Source organism: Sarcophilus harrisii, chromosome 2 (genome assembly GCF_902635505.1).
Source record: "Sarcophilus harrisii chromosome 2, mSarHar1.11, whole genome shotgun sequence".
Lineage (NCBI taxonomy): Eukaryota > Metazoa > Chordata > Mammalia > Dasyuromorphia > Dasyuridae > Sarcophilus > Sarcophilus harrisii.
The window spans coordinates 24,634,994-24,654,291 of NC_045427.1; the positions used below are offsets into that span (position 1 = coordinate 24,634,994).

Genomic DNA, 19,298 nt, shown 5'->3' on the forward strand with positions numbered 1-19,298 from the left:
AACATAATTAATCAGCAACAAGATGGAAGGATGGGTGGTTGACAGCCCCACACACCCAATACCCAGGCAATCCTATTGTTTTTTCTATCTATGATGGTCCAGGTCTTATAATCAATCATGTTATTTTTGCCATCTATAATGCTATTTTCCTCCCCCCCAACTTTTTTTTTTCTTTTTACTGTTGCCACTCCTATTTTTGTTTGCAAAAATGATCTGAACCAAACTCCTTTTATGAAACAAATATGATACTGATACCTAAATCAGGGAAAGTAAAAAAGAGAAAGAAAATTATAGACCAATTTCATTAATGAATATTGGATGTTAAAATACTAAAAAAAAAAAACCCAGCTAAAAGATTACAACAATATACTACAAAGATTATACATTATGACTGAGTGGGATTCATATTAGGAGATCATTTAACATAGGGAAAATTGTTAACATAATTGACTATTTCAATAATAAAAGAAAGAAAAAAACATATGACAATATTGATAGATGAAGAAAAGGCATTTGATAAAATACAAGTCATTTCTACTCCAATACTTGAAAGTATAGGCATAAATGGATTTTTTCTTAAATTAATAAGGAACATTTATCTAAATTATTAGCAAGCATGATTTGGAATGGGGACAAACTAGCAACTTGCTCAGTAAGATCAGAGATGAAACAAAAATGGCCACTGTTACCAATATTATTCAAAATTGTATTGCAATAGCAATAAGGGAAGAAAAAGAAATAAAATGAATCAGAATAATGAATGAAGTAATAAATCTATTTCTTTTTCTAGATAATATGATGCTGTACTTAGAAAATCCAAAATATTCAAATAAAAAGCTAATTGAAATAATAATTGCAGCAAAGTAGCGGGATATAAAGTAAACCCAAACAAATCACCAACATTCCCATATATTGCCAACATAATCCTGTAGAAAGAGATAGGGATACTCCATTGAAGATAATTCCAGACGTTATAAAATATCCGAGAATATACCTACCAAAAAACCCAGGATCTTTATGAACAAAAAGCATAAAAATCTTGTACCACAAAATTTGATTTAAATAAGTAGAGAAATATTAATTGTTTATGAGTAGACAGACCCCAGATAATAAAAATGACAATTTTGCCAAAATTAATCTATATATTTGATGCCTTATAATTAAATTATCCTCCAAATAGTTTACAGAACTAGAAAAAATAATAACAAAGTTTATTTGGAAGAACAAAAGGTCAACAGTATCAAAGAAACGAATGGGTGAAGATGTAAAGGAAGAAGATTTAGCAGTACCAGCTCTTGAACAACTTTATAAGACAGTAATTATCAACACTACCTGTTCCTGGCAAGGAAATAGAAAGATAAATCAACGGAATAGAGTAGTCATACAGTATAGAGCAGTTTTGGGAATAAGAATCCATCATTTGGTAAAAATTATTGGGAAAGTTGGAAAGCAGTTGGGCAGAAATAGGGCATAGATCAAAATTTTATATTATTTACTAATATAAGATCAAAATAGATCCATGAGTTAGATATAAGGGGATATATTACAAGAAAATTTGCAGAACAGGAAACATATTACCTATCAGACTTATGGATAAGTAAACAATTTATGAAAAAAAGATATAGAATATTTTGAGATATGAAATAAATAGTTTTGATTATATCAAAATAAAAAGGTTTTGTACAAACAAAACAAATGTAGCTAAGATTAGAAGGAAAGCACAAAACTGGGGAGGGGGGAATATAGGCTGTTCCTTAGATAAAGGTATCATATCGCAGATATATGAAGATCTTTGTCAAGGAATGCAAGTCATTCTCTAATTTATAAATGATCAAAAGATCATCATTAAATGATGATTAAAGAATATTAAGTTTTCCAACGAAGAAATCAAAGCAATCTATAATCATATGAAAAAAATTCTTAATTATTATTCACTAGAGAAATGCAAATTAAAACAACCTTGAGATATCATATTACATCTACCAGATTGACTACAATGATAGAAGGCGAAAGTGACAAGTGTTGAAGGAGATATGGAAAAATTGAGACCTTAATTTATTGTTGGTGTATCTGTGAGATGTTCCAACCATTTTGGAGAGAGATTTGTAATTATGCCAAAAGAGTTATTAAACTGCCTATACCCTTTGATCCAGCAATACCATTATTAGGTCTGTTTCCCAAGATGATTAAGGAAAATTGAAGAAAAAAACCTTATATCTTCTAAAATATTTATAGCAGCACTCTTTTAGGTGGCAAAGAAATGAAAATCATGGGAATGAGCATCAGTTGGAGAATGACTAAGTAAATTGTGGTATATGTTTATGGTAGAATATTGCTTTGGTATAAGAAATTATGAGAACAATAATTTCAGAAAAAAAGGAAAGATCGCCATAAAATAAAGAAGAGTAAAAAGAGTAGAAGCAAGAGAACATTGAATACAGTGTATATATATATATATATATATATATATATATATATGTATGCTTATAGATATTTGTGTGTGTTTGTATGTACAAGTATATGTGCGTGTAATTATACATGCCCACATATACATGCTGAATTGTAGTTTTTTTAAGGGGAGGGGAAATAAAGTAAATGGAGCACAACAGAGAACAAAAAAAAGCCAATGAATCAAGAAAAAATAGGACAGCTTTGAAAATCAAGTGTAGTATTTAATATATGGGTTTTCTTGAAATGGAAATTTATTTTTTTAAAGTGAATCCTCTGTTATGGTCTGCTGTTTATATGTTATGTTTTTACTCATTTTGTATTTAAGTGTAAAATTAAAAAAAAAATACTTTCTCAAAACGATCTGGAAACTGAACTTCAGGGTTTTAGCTATTTATGAGAAAGCTGATACCCTATTTATTGACAAATTCATGCTTTGATAATCAATTGATTGTGCTCAGAACTTTGTGCCTCAGTTTACTTTAATTTCAATTAATACTTTACTTTGTAGTAGTCAAGGAGTCAATAAATATTTATTTAGTGTTCAGTGCCAGACACTGTGCCTGGGGATACAAAAGGAGGCAAAATCATGATCCTTCCCCACAAAGAACTCTTGTCATATGTTTACTTTATGTGCATATGTGTTTTCTCCCAGTAGAATATAAATTCCTTAAAAGGAGACTTTTAAAAAAAAAATCTCAATTGTCTTATATAGTACCCCTTTCCTTTTTATTTTTTTTTTGAACCATGACCTGTTACTCCATTGGTGTTTCCTACTAATGCATAAAAGCACCTTCTCTGAAACTTATACATAGATTGTTACAACAGACAGAAGTTAAGTGAGTTGCCCAAGTTAGCACATCCAATATGTGTCAGAAGCTGGATATAACTTGCTTGCTCAAGTCTAGTTCTCTTTCTGTCTCTCTCTCTCTGTCTCTGTCTCTCTTTATCTCTCTATTTCTGTCTCCCTCTCTCTCTCTCTCTCTCTCTCTCTCTCTCTCTCTCTCTCTCTCTCTCTCTCTCTCTCCCCCCTTTCCTTCCTTCTCTCCCTCCCCTTCACTATGATGTGCTAAAGGCCTAAACCTTATTGTGTCCTATCTTATCTCATTGATATCACTCCCTTTTCCTAATGCTGTAGTGCAGCCAAATTAGTCTTTATACTATGAACGGGACATTACCCCGAGCTTGGGATGTTCTTTCTCCTCACCTCCATGTCATAAGGTCCCTTCTCTGCCTTCAAGACAAAATTCAGGTGCCATTTTCTTCATTAAACTTTTTCTGATCCCTCTAACTGCTAGTATACTTTCCACCAATTATCTTGTATTTATTTGTACTAGTACTCTTTTTCTCTCATTAGAATGTAAAGTTTTTATATACATAAGAATTGTTTTGTTTTTGTACAACATGCCCCAGTGATTATGTAGTATCTGTCATAGAGCAATACATGCTTAATAAATGCTTATTAAATGGGAAATGGAATTGGATTTGATCAAGCTGATCTTTGTATTCACAACTTTTATTTTTATTTTAACAATTCCAAGGTTTCATACTCTCCTCATACTCAGCCTTTAGCAATTCAAGGAACCTTTCATCCTACATTGAGGCACTGGAGGAAGACTTCAGCAGATAATCTTATGTTTGATTAGGTGTGTATATACACACATATATGTACATAAATATTTATAAATATATGTATACGGATGTGTATATATATTCATGTGTGTATATATGCACACACATATATATATATTTAAATTAAATAAAAACTGATTTTATAGAAAATTTACAGTATCATAGAAGATAAAAATTGGAAGGGACTTCAAAGGTCATTAAGACGAACCCTTATACAAAAGGAATACCTTTATCCCACAAACAGTTTTCCAACCTCTGCCTAAAAGCTCTCCAAGGAGGAAAAACCCATTAGTTTAAAAAAAATCCCATTCAATATTGGGTTCTGTATGGCCTACATGATCCATGATGGCTATTCAGTGTTATACTAATTATAGGGAAAGGACTTAAGTGGAAATCAATGGCCTCTGAACTGTTGAGCTTGCAAATTTGAATATATAAAGTAAAAAACAATATCAGACTTTCTCTGGGACCAATTCTAAAGTCAGTAACTCTGTTGTTTTTGGTCTAAGTACTTTTGTTTTAGAGTTGTCTGTAATCAAATCCTATAATAATCATAGCAGCCTTTTTTGTGGTGGTAAAATAAAATTGAAAATAAAACAAGTGTCTATCAATTGATGTGTGGTTGAAAATATTGTGGTAGATAAATATGATAGGAAATTAATAAGAATTGGAATTGGAAGAAACCTTACAGAAGATTTAGTCCAGCTCTCTAATTTTACAGATGAAGAACCTGAGCACCACAGAATTTAAGTGACTTATGCATCATGATGTTATAGTAATTTGAAGAGTCAGAATTCAAATTCAAATGGGAAAATCATAAGAAATAAAATTGGGTAGTGACCTTGGAAACTATTTTTACAGATGGGGAACTGATACCTCTGGAGAGTAAATTAAGTGATCAAAATTACCAGCAGAGTCAGGATATGAATCCAGGCTCTATCTCAGATGTTCTGATACTCTGTCTGATACCCTTCCCACTTTATAAAGAAAAATCAATGATATTAGTACAGTTTCAAATCAAGACAAATGAATGAGCATTTATTAAATGTTTACTATGTAATAGACAAATTCAAAGTATTGAGAATATGAAAAAGAAGGGAATAGAAAGTTATTACTTTGTGTAAAGCAATGAATATGAAGAATTTAGGGAAACTGATACAGTGGGAAATGAAATCTCAAAAACAGCACCCCAAATGTCTTAAATAATAAAGAGTTTTTAAAAGCACAATCGAAAAAAAAAGCATTGAACAATTGTATTGGCTATCTAGGCCATAGGAGATAAAAAGCATCTTTCTTCTTCTTTATCTTCACCCTCTTTTTTTCCTCCCTTCCTTCCTTCTCCTTCCTTCTGTCCTTCATTCTTTCCTTTCTTTTTCCTTCCTTCCCTTTCTCCTTCCATCTCTCCCTCCTTTTCTTCCTTCCTGTTCTTGTTCTTCTTATTCTTGTTCTTTTTCTTTTTCTCCTCCTGCTCTTCTTCCTCCTCCTTCTTTCCTATTTCATCTGAGACCTCTCCTCCTCTTTCTTCTTTTTTTCCTCCTCCTCCTCTCCCCAGAGAAATGGGGACTATGGATGTGGAATAATCATGAGATCATCCTATTGGTTTTGCTTAACTCTTTTCTCTATCAAAGGAGAAGACTCATTTTGTTGTGGGATTTATTTGGAAAAGATTTCAGTATTTAAACCAAATATATTAATGCCTTGTATTCAAAGAAAAAACCCCCGCACACCTGCTGTGTATTAATAGGAAAGAAAACAGGGTTCATAGAGCTTTGAATGGTCAAGCAGATTCCCCTTATCCACATTTCAGCTTTGACTTATAATGAGATGTTCCCAAAGAACTACGAGTCAGGTATTCATTCTGATGAAAACAACAACAACCTGCTAAATTGCTGAGAAGGATGACAGTTTTAAATCTCACTTCTGAGATCTGATAAAATAGCACCTTGCATCTGAGATGCCATTATAGGAAAAAAGGACATTTAGAACCCTGTTGTAACTGAATTTTAAATGTAACTCTCCAGAAACATATCATTAGGCATAATTGATAATATGGAGACTGACTTACTTCCTTGCAGGAATAACAAGCAAAATGAAGTAGGATTAGGAATAGGAATGGGGTAGCTACCTTGTTTGGATATAGATACATCATTGGGGTTTCTGATAAACTGCTGTCAAACTGAAGTTTAGATATACAGAGAGATTTAGGAGGCTTTGGAAAACAATTTTCTTTTAAAGGAAAGATAACGTCCCTGCCAAAGTTGTTTAAAGCTTTTTATCTCTGAAAAAATTTAAAAATCATTTTTGTTTCCCTTTTTCAACTGAAAGAGAAATATGAGTTTTTTTGCCTCCATTTCTTGACTTCCTACTTCCCCAAACACATTCTCTTCCTCAAAAATGGAAATTGGTTTTTACTGAGTCTCCCAATGGCAAAAATGTTTAAAGTGGGAGAGGGATTTTTTTTTAACTGTACCTATTGCCTGTTACAGACATAAGGAACATTGCCCTTCTGTCCTCAAGCTATTTGCAGCTTATTATCATGTTCAACATACCCAGTGCCTGGCAGGATGGAGATTAGGGGTTCTTAATATTCATTTCATAGCGAAACATCTCATTCAATTTCGGAATGGGTACTGTAATGTGGGGATGTGATATATAGACCTAAAACCTCTGAACTCTGTGGTGATTCACCTGAAATCACTTTTTAATCTGCATTTGATATGTCATAATGATTTCACTGTTGCACTTTCTTCCTGAGAAAAGAACCTTCATATTTTATCATTGCGAGTGTAAAACTTTAGTTCTAGTGTTGGCTATTCTGACAACCAATGGAGTAATTAAAAGCTTAAGTCACCTGAGTGCCTACCCTGGGTGTGTTTTAAACAGTTAGAGGAGAGACTGATCACTTTTCATTTATATGTTGGGGACATACAGATGTGGGTCAAGTCAAGTCACATTAGTTCAATAGATACTTGTTAATCACTTATCATGTGCCTGATATCATGGTAAATTCTTGGGTTATAAAGGAAGTGAAATAGACAATTTTTATTTTGAAAAATTTATATTTAATTGGGGAGATGATATGGAAAAAAAATTTGGAGATAAAATATGCATAGAGAAGGTAGAAAGCACTCTGAAAAGTGAACACATTATCTTCCAGGGAGGATTTAGAGAAGATCTTCCAGACTAGATAGACTTTATGTTCTTAAAAATGGTCAAGTAATTGGGATTGCCCAAGGTCACGCAACGAGTATCTTAGGTAGCATTTGAACTCAGATCCTCCAGACTCCAGAGCTCGTACTCCATTTAATGTGTAAACCAGCTGCCCCTCAATCTTGAAGAAAAACAGCTGAACTAAGAAGCGGAAGCGAAGGACAGAACATTCTAATAATAAGAGGCTAGCTAGCATAAATGTAAAAAGAAAAGAAATGGAGCATTGTGTCTGAAGAACTTCAAAAAGGCAGATATTGTTGAATGTACGATGCCTGAAGGAGGGCAAACTGTAAGAAGACTGGAAAGGCAGACAGGACAAGATTATAAAGAACTTTAAATGACAAACAGAGGAGTTTTTGTTTGATTCTGAAAGTATATAGGAAACTACAGGTGCCCATTGTGTGTGATTGGGCATTGATTGAGTGTGTGATATGGTAAGATCTCTGCTCTAGGATCTGAATGAAGGAAAGATTTGAATGGGGAGGGGCTGGGACAGTAGTGATGGTTTTGATCTTTGCATTTGTAGATCTATGATTCCATATTAAGAACAGTCTTTGATACTGAATAAATTCTGTTATTTAATTTCTCCCTCAATTTTTACACCTTGATTGCTTTCCTATTTTGTTTTCTAAACTGGAAATTATTTCTGTTTTCTTAATAGACTGGAAGGAAAGAAAAAGGAGATCCTCTAAACATTGCTATTGATAAGATGACCAAGAAAACAAGAGATCTAAGGAGACAGGTACTGTTTTTCTCCTCAAGTGCATGGCAATTCCTGGTGATGCTGGGAATGTCCTTCTCTGGGGCAGCCAATACTAGTGACACAGTATTTGGCTATTCCAAGTACTGGCTGCACAGAAGTAGAATGACATCCCTAAATGCTTATTGATACCCAGACTTCTAGATGGGAGGGAAAAAAACACTGTGATGATCCTTGCTTTTTCGGGACCCCTGGGAGTTGGTCAGCAAAGAGAAGGGATTATCCTTGGGTCTGACGTTTTTATTCATCTATCTATCCATTTATTTTTATTCACTTATCTATTTATCTGTCCATTCATTCATGTATTTGTTTTTTATTTTTTATTCTTTAAATCAACAAAATTATTGCTAACAATGCCCTGCCTCCCCTTTCCAACATTACTTAGCCTGCATCCAGGTACTTTCATGCTTTCTCCAAATTCTCCTATATTCCAATAGATAAATAAAAGATGACACAGATATTCACTCGTTTTGTTGCAGGGAGAGAGGATGCAAGGGGAAGACATGCTTTTATTGGTTTAGGGAACCTGTGTTGAAGAAATTCTATTCAACAATGCTGATCGACAAATACTTAGCACCCTATAATCTTCCTGAAGGCACTAAGAAGTTAAATGTCACACTTAGGGTCAGACAGCCAGGATGTGACAGAAGGACTTGCAGTCTTGCTAAAATGTTATCTAATGAACTAATTTTTACTAAAATACCATTTTCTGTTAGTGATTTAATGTTAGCTGTCCTAGGATATTTGCATTTTAACAAATTTACAACATTTTAATTCAAATGAATGTATTTCCAGTAATAGAAACTGACTTCTAAGGAGTCACATGTGCTGGCTTAGAATTTGACCTTTGCTACTTATAAGCTGTGTCTTTGGAGAAGTCATTTTATTTTTCTTGACTTCCGTTTGCCAATTTGTTAAAAAAAATCACAATAATTAACAGGTATTTTAAAATTTAGGATTTTCTAAACACTTAAATTTTGTCTAATTTGATTCTCACAATAACCCTATGAAATAGGTTCTATTATTATCATCCTCCTTTTTAAACATGAGGAAACCCATCTTAGAGAAGTTAAATTACTTGTCAGGGTTAAATTACTTGTCAGGGTCATATAGTTAGTAAGTATCTGAGGCAGGATTTGAAATCCTGAATTTTAGACTCCAGTTTTATATTTATTAGAGTATGGTCAGGTAGGAGATAGAGCAGTAGCTCTGGAGTCAGGAAGACCTGAGTTCAGATATGTCCTCAAATACTTACTAGCTATGTGAATCTGTGAAAGTCACTTAATCTTGCTTGCCTCAGTTTTTTTCATCTGTAAAATGAACTGGCAACCACTCCAGTATCTTTGTCAAGAAAACACTAAATAGATCATAGAGAGTCAAATACTAATGAAAAATGACTGAAGAACAATGATGTACAACTTTAAAATGTCTGTCAGAGTTTATAGAATTAATTCGTATTTACAAAGCTACTCAAATTTCCTTGTAATACCCCTCTGTGTATTATTAGTCACTTATTTCAAGAGGTAAAATCTTAGCTCAAAAAGATTATGAATTTCTGATGTCATATAGTATCATAGTTAGGATCAAACTTAGGTTAACTGATTTCAAATCCAATATTCCATACAAGATATCATTGCTGACTTTAAAAAAAAAAAGATTCAACTAAATGATGTCTTGTATTCTATCTCTTCTATAAATCTCAAAATTTAATAGTATTGAGGTTGGGATAATTATCATTGGACATAAAGGTATAATTTCATGGTTGGAAGCATCTATAATCATCATTAACTCAACCCTATACTTCCAAAGGAATATTTTCTATCATTCTTGGTAAGTATTTGCATAGCCTCTACTTGAGGATCACCAGTGAGGGGAAACCCAAGATCTATTTTACTTTTAAGTAACTCAGTTCCATGAAGATTTTCCTGACATCAAATAAAAACCAGCCATTTTTCATCACTATCTTTGTCTCTGTCCACTCCATATCCCTGCCCCATAACTCTTACAGGCTAGAGGATTTAATCTAAAATCCATGGATTCTAAGAAGTCTGTGGATACATTTATGAACTTGTATGGGATAAAATCATAGCTTTATTTTGTTAATTTCTAACTGAAATGTAGAGTTTTCTTCAGTTTTTAAAAGCATTATTCTGAGAAGGGATTGATTAAAAGCTTCACCAGAATGAAAAGAAATGCATAACATACAATAATTAAGAAGAGAGAATCAAATATAACATCTGCTGATTCAACAAAATATCTAAGGTTTAAATTAACACATAGTATATGTAACACCAAGTAACACATAACTGCTAAAAGGCAGTTAGACCACTCAAAGTAGCTTTGCCTGAAATTAGGAAGGGATGAGCTTAAATCCATCCTAAGATAGCTCCTAACTGTGTGATCCTAGGACAAGTCACTTAAACTCCATCTGCTTCTGTTTCCTCAATTATAAAGTGGGAAATATAATAGCATTTAATCCCAGAGTTGTTGGGAGGATTACAATAAACATAAGTAAAGCTCCCATCACACATAGTAGTTGCTTGATTAGTGCTTATTTCTTTTCTTTCTATCCCCAAATAGAGTCTTCTCTTGATTCGGTCTTAAATCACTATGCAAAGTTTTATGAGGCCCCATGTTGTACAATTCTTTTGGGGAGGGGGTGGTGCAAAGATCAAATTAATCTGTCTCTAAAATCAAGGAACATACATACATATATATATATATATATATATGTTATATAATATATGTTTTAATTTAAATAAACCAAAAATGGGTTAATGAATGCAATCAGAAGTATCTCAGAAAGCCATTCTCATCATAGACTCAGTCCTTCCTGGAAATATGGCCCTGAATTCAGGAAAAGCATTATTAGCGTCCACAAACCAACTACTCCTTGAGGAAGGGGATTCAGCTATATAAACCTATTATCAACTGCTTTCCTATGAGTTATTATTTTAATCCAAAAAAAAACCCAGACCATCTAAATTCATAACAGCTAGTTAACCTGTTTAACTATACCAATTTCTTGTAAAATTTCTCCGTCCTTAAATATCCCACATGCTATATTGTCCCTACAACACTGTCACAAGAAAGGTCCCAAACAGTTCAACTCTGGTGGTTATGTAGCTTTCCAACACTACAGTGCTAAAACAATTGCAGTCCCTGTCTATGGTTCTGACAGTTTCTTTAATAAACCCTAACACATACTGGGCAGATTGATTTATATTCTAAAGAGGGAAGAGGTTCTCTCTGAATGACGCCCCAAATCATAACATTTGTAACCTATTCTGCACCTATTTTATAGACAGCCCTAGACATTGCATGTGGGTGGTCAAAATGACCTTTCTGAGGCCCTGAAAGATTTTTCCATCACCATAGAAATAGTACATTGTGATCGATAGATTGAATTTATCGAGAAAGGAAAGCAGGCTAAGTTATTTTATAAACATTTTGATAACCAAGTGTTTTACTGAAATAGAAAAAGAAATACATAGAATTTTGCACTCCTACTGAGTTCTGGTTAATTGAGGTGCTATTTTGCCATATTAAAGGGAAAATTACAACAATTAAAGACTGTCATTTGGGACTGATGGGTACATTTCCTGGGTAGTAAATTAAATCCAATGTGGTGAGCAATGGCAGGCCAAAATACTCTGAGGAGTATTTTATTTGGGATTTTAAAATTGATTTGCAGGAAAATAATGAACTGCCAAATGTAACTATTATTTCTAATCTTAGAATTGCATGCACAGTATGCCCTGTGTCTGAGCTATTGTCACTGCTGTGAATCTGGAATTATACCATCCTGGAAACAAAAGATTCTGGCTTTGTGCTTGTCTGAGTACTGAGAGGTCCACATGGTCCAGGGCTCACTTTGTGTGGACTTAGGACCTACCAGCTGTTCCTCCATTTTCACGACCAATGGCCTACCTGTTATGCTATTTTAGGCACTACCTCTTTTTTGTTGTTTCCATCAAAACTGGCTAACCACAGTCAATTATTTTTAATGTGTTAGTCTCATTAATTAGTAAAATTAAAATAGAGGACTTTGAAATATTCTTATGGATGTCTAATATTGAAAAATTCTAATAGCAAATCTTTTTAGTAATATTGTACCTATACCCACAAGAGACAGAGAAGAGCCCTGGACACAGAGTCAAAAGACCTTTGTTCAAATTCTGACTCACTTATGACTTCTGTGATCTTGACCTAGTTATTTTCTTTTAAATTCAATTTGCTCCTATGTATAATGGTGACATTAGATTAATGACTTCTGTGGACCCTTTCCACCTCTATATCTATGATCTATATCTTTATCTATGACATATGATCAAAGAACAAAAACATTCTAGTGATGAAAACCAATTTAATCAAAACTTCAGTAAATGGCAGGGCCAACAACTAGACAATAACAGCCATTTTAACAAGGACTGAATTCTGTTATTGAAGTCATATAACAGCATGGAACTTTAGACACCAGAAGGCCCAATTTCTGATCTTTAATGGTACTGGGGATTTTGAGAAGAAATCCTGTTTTTAAAGCGTGGGAGCCAACAAGATTTCCATATGCCTATCTTTGTTCCACCTGCCCCCTGTGTCCAATTCATTTGTCCTAGAATATTAATGAATAGAAAATACTCATAAGATGTCTTGAAAATTCTGTGTACAGAATTTTCTCTGTAGGGAGAATGGATTTATAAATTTGCAGGTGGTACTTCCATAAGCTAACCCTGTCTATTCTGAGATATGGGCAATGACAGGATACATCAATCTGCAAAATGTTTGTCCTAGATTTTGGGGGTAGCCTTTCTGTTCTAGGAGGCAGGAGTGAGCGGGTTGTGCTTGCTGGGTCTTCTGAGTATCTGTATCTGTACCAGGGATGAAGGCAAAGTATTGCTTAGAACATGATACTGACATCTAAATCTCCATTCTAGACAATTCATGCTGCCCTATTTCTTCTCAGCTTCTCCTTTGAAAAAAAAGAAAAGAAAAAAAAAGGTACTAATCTGTTTATTCATTGTCTGTCTCAAGACACTTTTTAGAAGCCTTCCAAGGCATTTAAATAAAATATATTCAAATCCATTTCTTTACACCTTTCTCTGATGGGGCCACTTATTTTTAGAATTCATTCTAACAAATGGCTTGTTTAAGAATTAATATCTTGAGTTTTATTTTCCCTTATAAGCACATAAAATGCTTTGTGAATGTCAGTTAAAAATAATATGAAAAACAAGCAACTCCTACTTCATATCGTGGATTAGGGGATGGGGCTTGTGGCCTTCCTATAGAGATGTTCTGGTGGGGTTGATGTCATATGGGACACAGGGTCAGCCCACCAACTTATAATCAGAATTAAAGAGATCAAGTTAGTATGAAAGAGCAGGCAGAAAATAGAAAGGGAGATCAGAAGCAAAGGAGTTCAGAGTCAGGAAGTAGTGGGTAAAGCTGTAATCAGGTCAGGGCCACTGGAGCATTGTCCAGGATATTGACCTTCAGAAAATGCATTTTTCCCTCAGTGGGGCCCTACTTCTTTCTTTGAGTGGTCCAAAGACTCGTGTCTACATTTTCCATGTGCTAGAACTCTACTGCCTTGTCTAACACCCAGTGTTCCAAAACCATCCTGTCCTGTGTCAGGTAAGTCTGTCTTCCCATTCCCAAACCTGTTCTTTGATCTATATGTGTCTCTGGTGAATAGGTTAAACCCCCTGTCAGAGTACAGATACAAAAGTAGTTGGATAGTCTTCTGCTGGACAGTTGAATAATTCTGTACTCTAGGACCTTCTGCTTCCTACTATCCTGAAGTCATTGGGTACACCGTCTTTTCCCCCTTGAGCCATGTATATGAATTCTTTGTTATACTTTTAGGAATATTTAATCCTCATGATTTTTAGAATAGATTAGGAGAAGACAGTGAGATCATCTCAGTCACCATTATAAAAAATGGTTAAACCTGACCTAACTGACACTGGATCTTCTGTCCATTCTGTTAGTTTCACCAAGGGGCCGTGGCCCAAGAGCCTTGTGAGATAACGAGACACATAATTATCTGATTTATTTATTCACCTATGGGGTGCTCTTGTGGAAGGAGTGCTAGGTCTGAAGTCAGAAAGACAGTTTCTTTCTGTTTCCGTGTCCTTATCTGTAAAATAATGTGCACAAAGCAAGGTATTTGCAAATTGCTTTGGAAATCTTAAAGCACTATACAAATGGAAGCTATTACTAGACATTTTTTTTTTAGAAAAGGTTATTTTTTATTTGTTGTTAAGCACATTGCTATGTATTAGTAATGCTTTCCCTCCCCTGTCCCACAGCCAGATTCTTAAAAACTCAGTCCTGCTCACTGTACACTAAAGCTTCTTTATATTTTTGCATTTTAAACTGAGTATCCATCTTAAATTTCTGGATTTCTCCAGAATATGACATGGACCATGGATTTCTCCCTTAATGTGTATCTTATTTTCCTCAACTATAAAATGAGAGAGTTGAGCCAAATCACACTATGCCAGAATCTCTAATTGGAAGGGATTACAGAAGTCATCCACAATGTCCAATCACTACCTGAAAAAAGAATCTGCTCTCAAAAATGCCCCACAAATTATCATTTTGTTATTTACTGAAGACCCTCAGGATAAGGGAACACATATTTAAATAGTTATACTCATTAGGGAGTTTTTTTTTTTTTTCTCCTTGTGTTTTGGAGTTATTCATTGAATAGTTCCAAACTGGGAGGCAGGAAGATCTGAATTCAAATCCTCCTTTAGATATTTGCTACCTGAATGATTCTGATGAAATCACTGAATTTCTATCATTTTCAATCTTCTATTCTTCAAAACTGGTCCTAAATAGTTGTTATGAGGATCAAATGAGATAACATATATAAGATGCTCTGGAAAGCTTCAAGTACTATACAAATGTTAATTATTAAATAAACAAATGAACAACTCATCCTTGGTGGTCAGTATTCTAGTGATGAGATTCTCATACCTTAACTTTCTGCTCTTTGGACATAAGATGCACAGATTATCATCAGGGATTTAGCCAATGTGTACTCATTTTTACAGAAACAGACAATTTTTAGGAAATCAATTTCAGATACTTGATTGCTTATAGATAAATGAAATTCATTTTTTTTCATCCCTTGAGTTATTTCCCACTATGTATATCATATGATACTCATGCATCAGAAATCCCCATCTTCATCCCACCTCATGTCAAAAGAACTTGTTTGTCTCATATTCCTTTTTTATTTGTCAGACTAGGTGACAAAAACAAACAAATGAACCATTAGAGATTTTGATAGAATATATCTTAATGTGTTTGTGGGCTTAGAGATTTGCATCTTATCAGAGATGCCTTCTGTGTCTTAATTCAAGGAAATATCTCCAAAGGTGATGTTTTCATATATCATAACTGGACAGAAGGGCTGATGTCTGGAACATGTAAAATCCTGGTTTCCTTCTCTAATCCTACCTCTCGGGCGTTTATTTTACTTAGATAGGGAACCACCTTTCAGGCGAACAGGCTTATAATTTCAACTCTTGTCACTTTTTAACTAAATGACCATAGGCAAATTGTTTCTTCAACCTCATTATTGGATATTTTTTAAATCTATAAGATGAAAAAGTTGGTCTTGAAAATCCCTAAAAGTTGACATACTGTGTTGTATGTACAAATGTATGTACAAAATCTCTGATTTTGTCTTATATAGACAAGCTATTTGGAAGGTTCAGAGTAGAGATGGAGAGAATTTTACTCATATGGAGATTCTGGGCCTTTGTGCTCTCCTTTCCAAAAGTCAAGCCCTTTACTCTTCCTAATGAATTAAAATTCTCTTTAAAATGCAGTGCGACATGGTAGATAGAAAGTTGTTAAAGTTAGGAAGGCTTGTTCAAGTTTCACTTGCGATACATTCAGGCTTTATGAATCTGGATAATTCCTTTAATCTTCCAAATACTCTATTCTTCCTAATATTTTCTAAAAGAAAAGGTTATGATTTGAAGGAGTTTCATTTTGTAGGAGTTCCCTGAATCAAGAAAATCAGAGTTCCAGCCCTCATCCTAGACTATGACTATTATTGGTTAATTTCCCTTAGTTATTCACTGAATATTAATTCTTTCTCTCATCTCTGCACCTTTGCACAAGTGGTCCCTCATGTCTGGAATGTTTTCCTTTCTCACTTCCAGCTTGTAGCAATTTTAGATTTCCTCGACACCCAGCAGATTCCACATCATACAGGAGACCTTTCATGCTCCATATTCAATATTAGCATATTATTTTATTATATAACAGTAGTATATTATTATATTAGCATATTAGCATGCTCTTCCTTTGTGAAAAAGCTCTTCCTTTTTGAAGAAGAGAAATAACCATGTATCAGAGACAGATTATACACTGACCCAGGAGTCAGGAGGACTTGAATTCAAATACAGCCTCATTTATTAGTTATATGAATCTGGAAAAGGCCCTTAAATCTGATTGCTGCAAAGAGGAAAGAAAGAAAAAAAAAGAAAGAAAGAAAATAAGAAAGGAAGGAAGGAAGGGAGGGAGGAAGAAAGAAAGGAAGGAACAAAGAAACAAAGAAAGAGAAAGAGAGAGAGAGGGAAGGAGGGAGGGAGGAAGCGAGGAAGGAAGGAAGGGAAGGAGGAAGGAAGGACGGAAGGGAGGGAGAGAGGGAAGGAGAGGGAGAGAAGGAGAAAGAAAGAAAGGAAGGAAGGAAGGGAGAGAGGAAGAAAGAAAAAGGAAGGAAAAGAGAAAGAAAAAAGAAGGAAGAAATAATTACATTCACTTTGTGTTTTATACATATATGTGTGTATTTATATGTATACACACATTACAACTCTGCAGAATGTACAATTTGGGGAGCAAGGCAATTATTAATTGTATTTATACCTTTACCATGTAGTACAGTGTTTGATACATAGTACGGGGCTTGATAAATGTTTATTGAATTGACATGAGGAGTCAGGACCCTGATGAAGTTGTATTGAAAATAGACAATCCATCTGATTGCTAGGATGCTTTAAAGAATTCATGAGCTTTTGCTGAGTCTTGGTCTTGCCAAGTTAAATAGTCTCAAGAGCCATTTATCTGTTTGCCTGAATTTGTTTTTGTTGTGAAGTTCAGTCAGTTGGTCAATATCTATTTATTATGTGTCAGGCACTGTGCTAAGTACTGGGGATACAAATAGAGGGAAAAGACAGTTCTTGACATCAAGGAGATCATAATTTAATAAAATTCAAGTGAGATATATGTAAAGCTTAAAATGTTATGTAACTATTGATAAGTTTACTTTCTTCCTCCTTTTTTCTTATCATCATCATCATCATCATCAGACATGATTAAAACTAGACAACCTACCTACTTATTAGAATGTTATGATGGCAAATTTGATCTTTTCCAAGTTCTATAGTCTTAAGAACCTTTTCTATTTGTCTCCCATATCTGGCCAACCATTTCATGTACATGATAGAAACAGTTATCCAAAAAAAATCAAAAGTTTTACTGTTGGATAACCTCAAAATATGTGGAGATGGGATGAGTTTCTAAATTTTACAATAGGACATTTTGGACTCTAGCATAAAAAGCTTATTTCAATTGTGTCCCTTTTTTTCTCATAAAATGTATTTCTTCTCGATGTTTATCACCATGACATGGGCTTTTTATGGTGCTCTAAAGTGCTCTGGAGAAAATGGAGAGTGTTTTAATACCGCTGATTTACTCTTGCAGGTCCGCAGTAATTTCCTTACTGCCTAATTATAAGCCTTGGTTTAATTTACTCTACACATAATGTTTACTGATGCACATATGGTACCACATTTCAGAAAACTGTACCCAGAACAGGTATTCTTGTCAGGCCCAAGCATGGAAAATTTCCTGTAAATATGGGGAATTTTGCCCTCAGACTAGATAGCCACTATATACCATGTTGCTAAAATTGAGTCTGAAAAAGGGAATGTAATTACTTTTAACCACAACTCAATATAAGACCATATTTTCTTATATATTGCCTTGAAGAGGTTAATATTGATTAGAGAGTTATGTGCAAGGAGGGAAATGAAGCACCTGACCTTTCATCTACCATCCTGAAGAAAAGGGAAGAGAAAAGAGAACAGAAAGATATTCTAGACTGATTTGTCAAAAGATCTCTTTGAAGAAAGATATTGATTCAAGAAACACAAAATCATAGAATCGCTCAGGTGAAGGAGGTATTAGGAGCCATTTATATAAAAGTGTTTCCCTCTTTTCCCTTCCTTCTCATGTCTCTTAAAACATATAAAGATAGCAACAAATGAAAACCATACTCTCCTGTTGATTTCCCTGGGTCACATTGCCCAAACTGGTACTTGATAAGTGTTTATCAGGATGGTTGGTGCATTAGAAAGGATGCTAAATCATAGGCATAAGGACTGAGTTATAATCCTGACTATCACTTATTATTCATATGTTCTTCAGAGCCTAGACTGGATAACAATGCATATGCATATTCTATATTAGAATTTGGGAAGTGCATGAGGATGATATAGAGCACTAGGAAATTAGATGAATACACAGTCATTTTCTGATGCCATAAGGGCAACAGGGAAGGCTTAGTGGGTGGAGGTGGCAATTAAACCATGTTTGGAAGGAAGGCTTAAGTATTAACGGGGAGAGATGGTAGAGGGAGAGAAATCTAATCACAGTAAAAGCCATATAAAAACTTGCTGAAGTAGGTAAGTATAAGCAGGTGGTGAGTCATTTAGTCTCTCCAAAAGCAAAGACTAGAATAGGAAAAGAAGCCTGGAAGAATTGGGTTAGAGGACCATAGCTCTGGAATAGAAAAGATAAGAAATTCTCTGTTCCAATACCATCACTTTTACAGATAAGGATACTAAGGCACAGGAAGTGGAGTTCTTTGCTTAAGCTTTCAGTGATTATATTTGGCAGAGCTGGGGTAGGCAATGAAACCAAGCCCTGTAGTTCTCAGTTAAACACTGTTTTGATGGTACTTGTTCCCTTTAAGTATTTGTGAAAGATTGTGGGGGCCTGACATTCTATTTTATCCATGAAAAGAAAAGAGTGGCAGAGAGAGAGAGAGAGAGAGAGAGAGAGAGAGAGAGAGAGAGAGAGAGAAAGCAACAGAGAAAGACAGAGAGAGACGAGAGACAGAGAGGAGAGACAGACAGAGACAGAGAGATAGAGAGAGAAAGACAGAGACAGAGACAGAGAGACAGAGAAAGACAGACAGAGAGAGACAAAGAGACAGAAACAC

At 34.5% G+C, this 19,298-nt stretch overlaps 1 protein-coding gene across 2 annotated transcripts in view; it reads left to right on the forward strand.

Moving 5' to 3' along the window:
* CTNNA2 (catenin alpha 2) overlaps positions 1-19,298 on the forward strand; it is a 1,447,481-nt gene that overhangs the window by 1,065,230 nt on the left and 362,953 nt on the right. For both annotated transcript variants that reach the window (XM_031957116.1, XM_031957117.1), the window contains exon 8: positions 7,952-8,032. In XM_031957116.1, the coding sequence (XP_031812976.1) occupies positions 7,952-8,032 (81 nt within the window). The remainder of the gene's footprint in view (positions 1-7,951; positions 8,033-19,298) is intronic.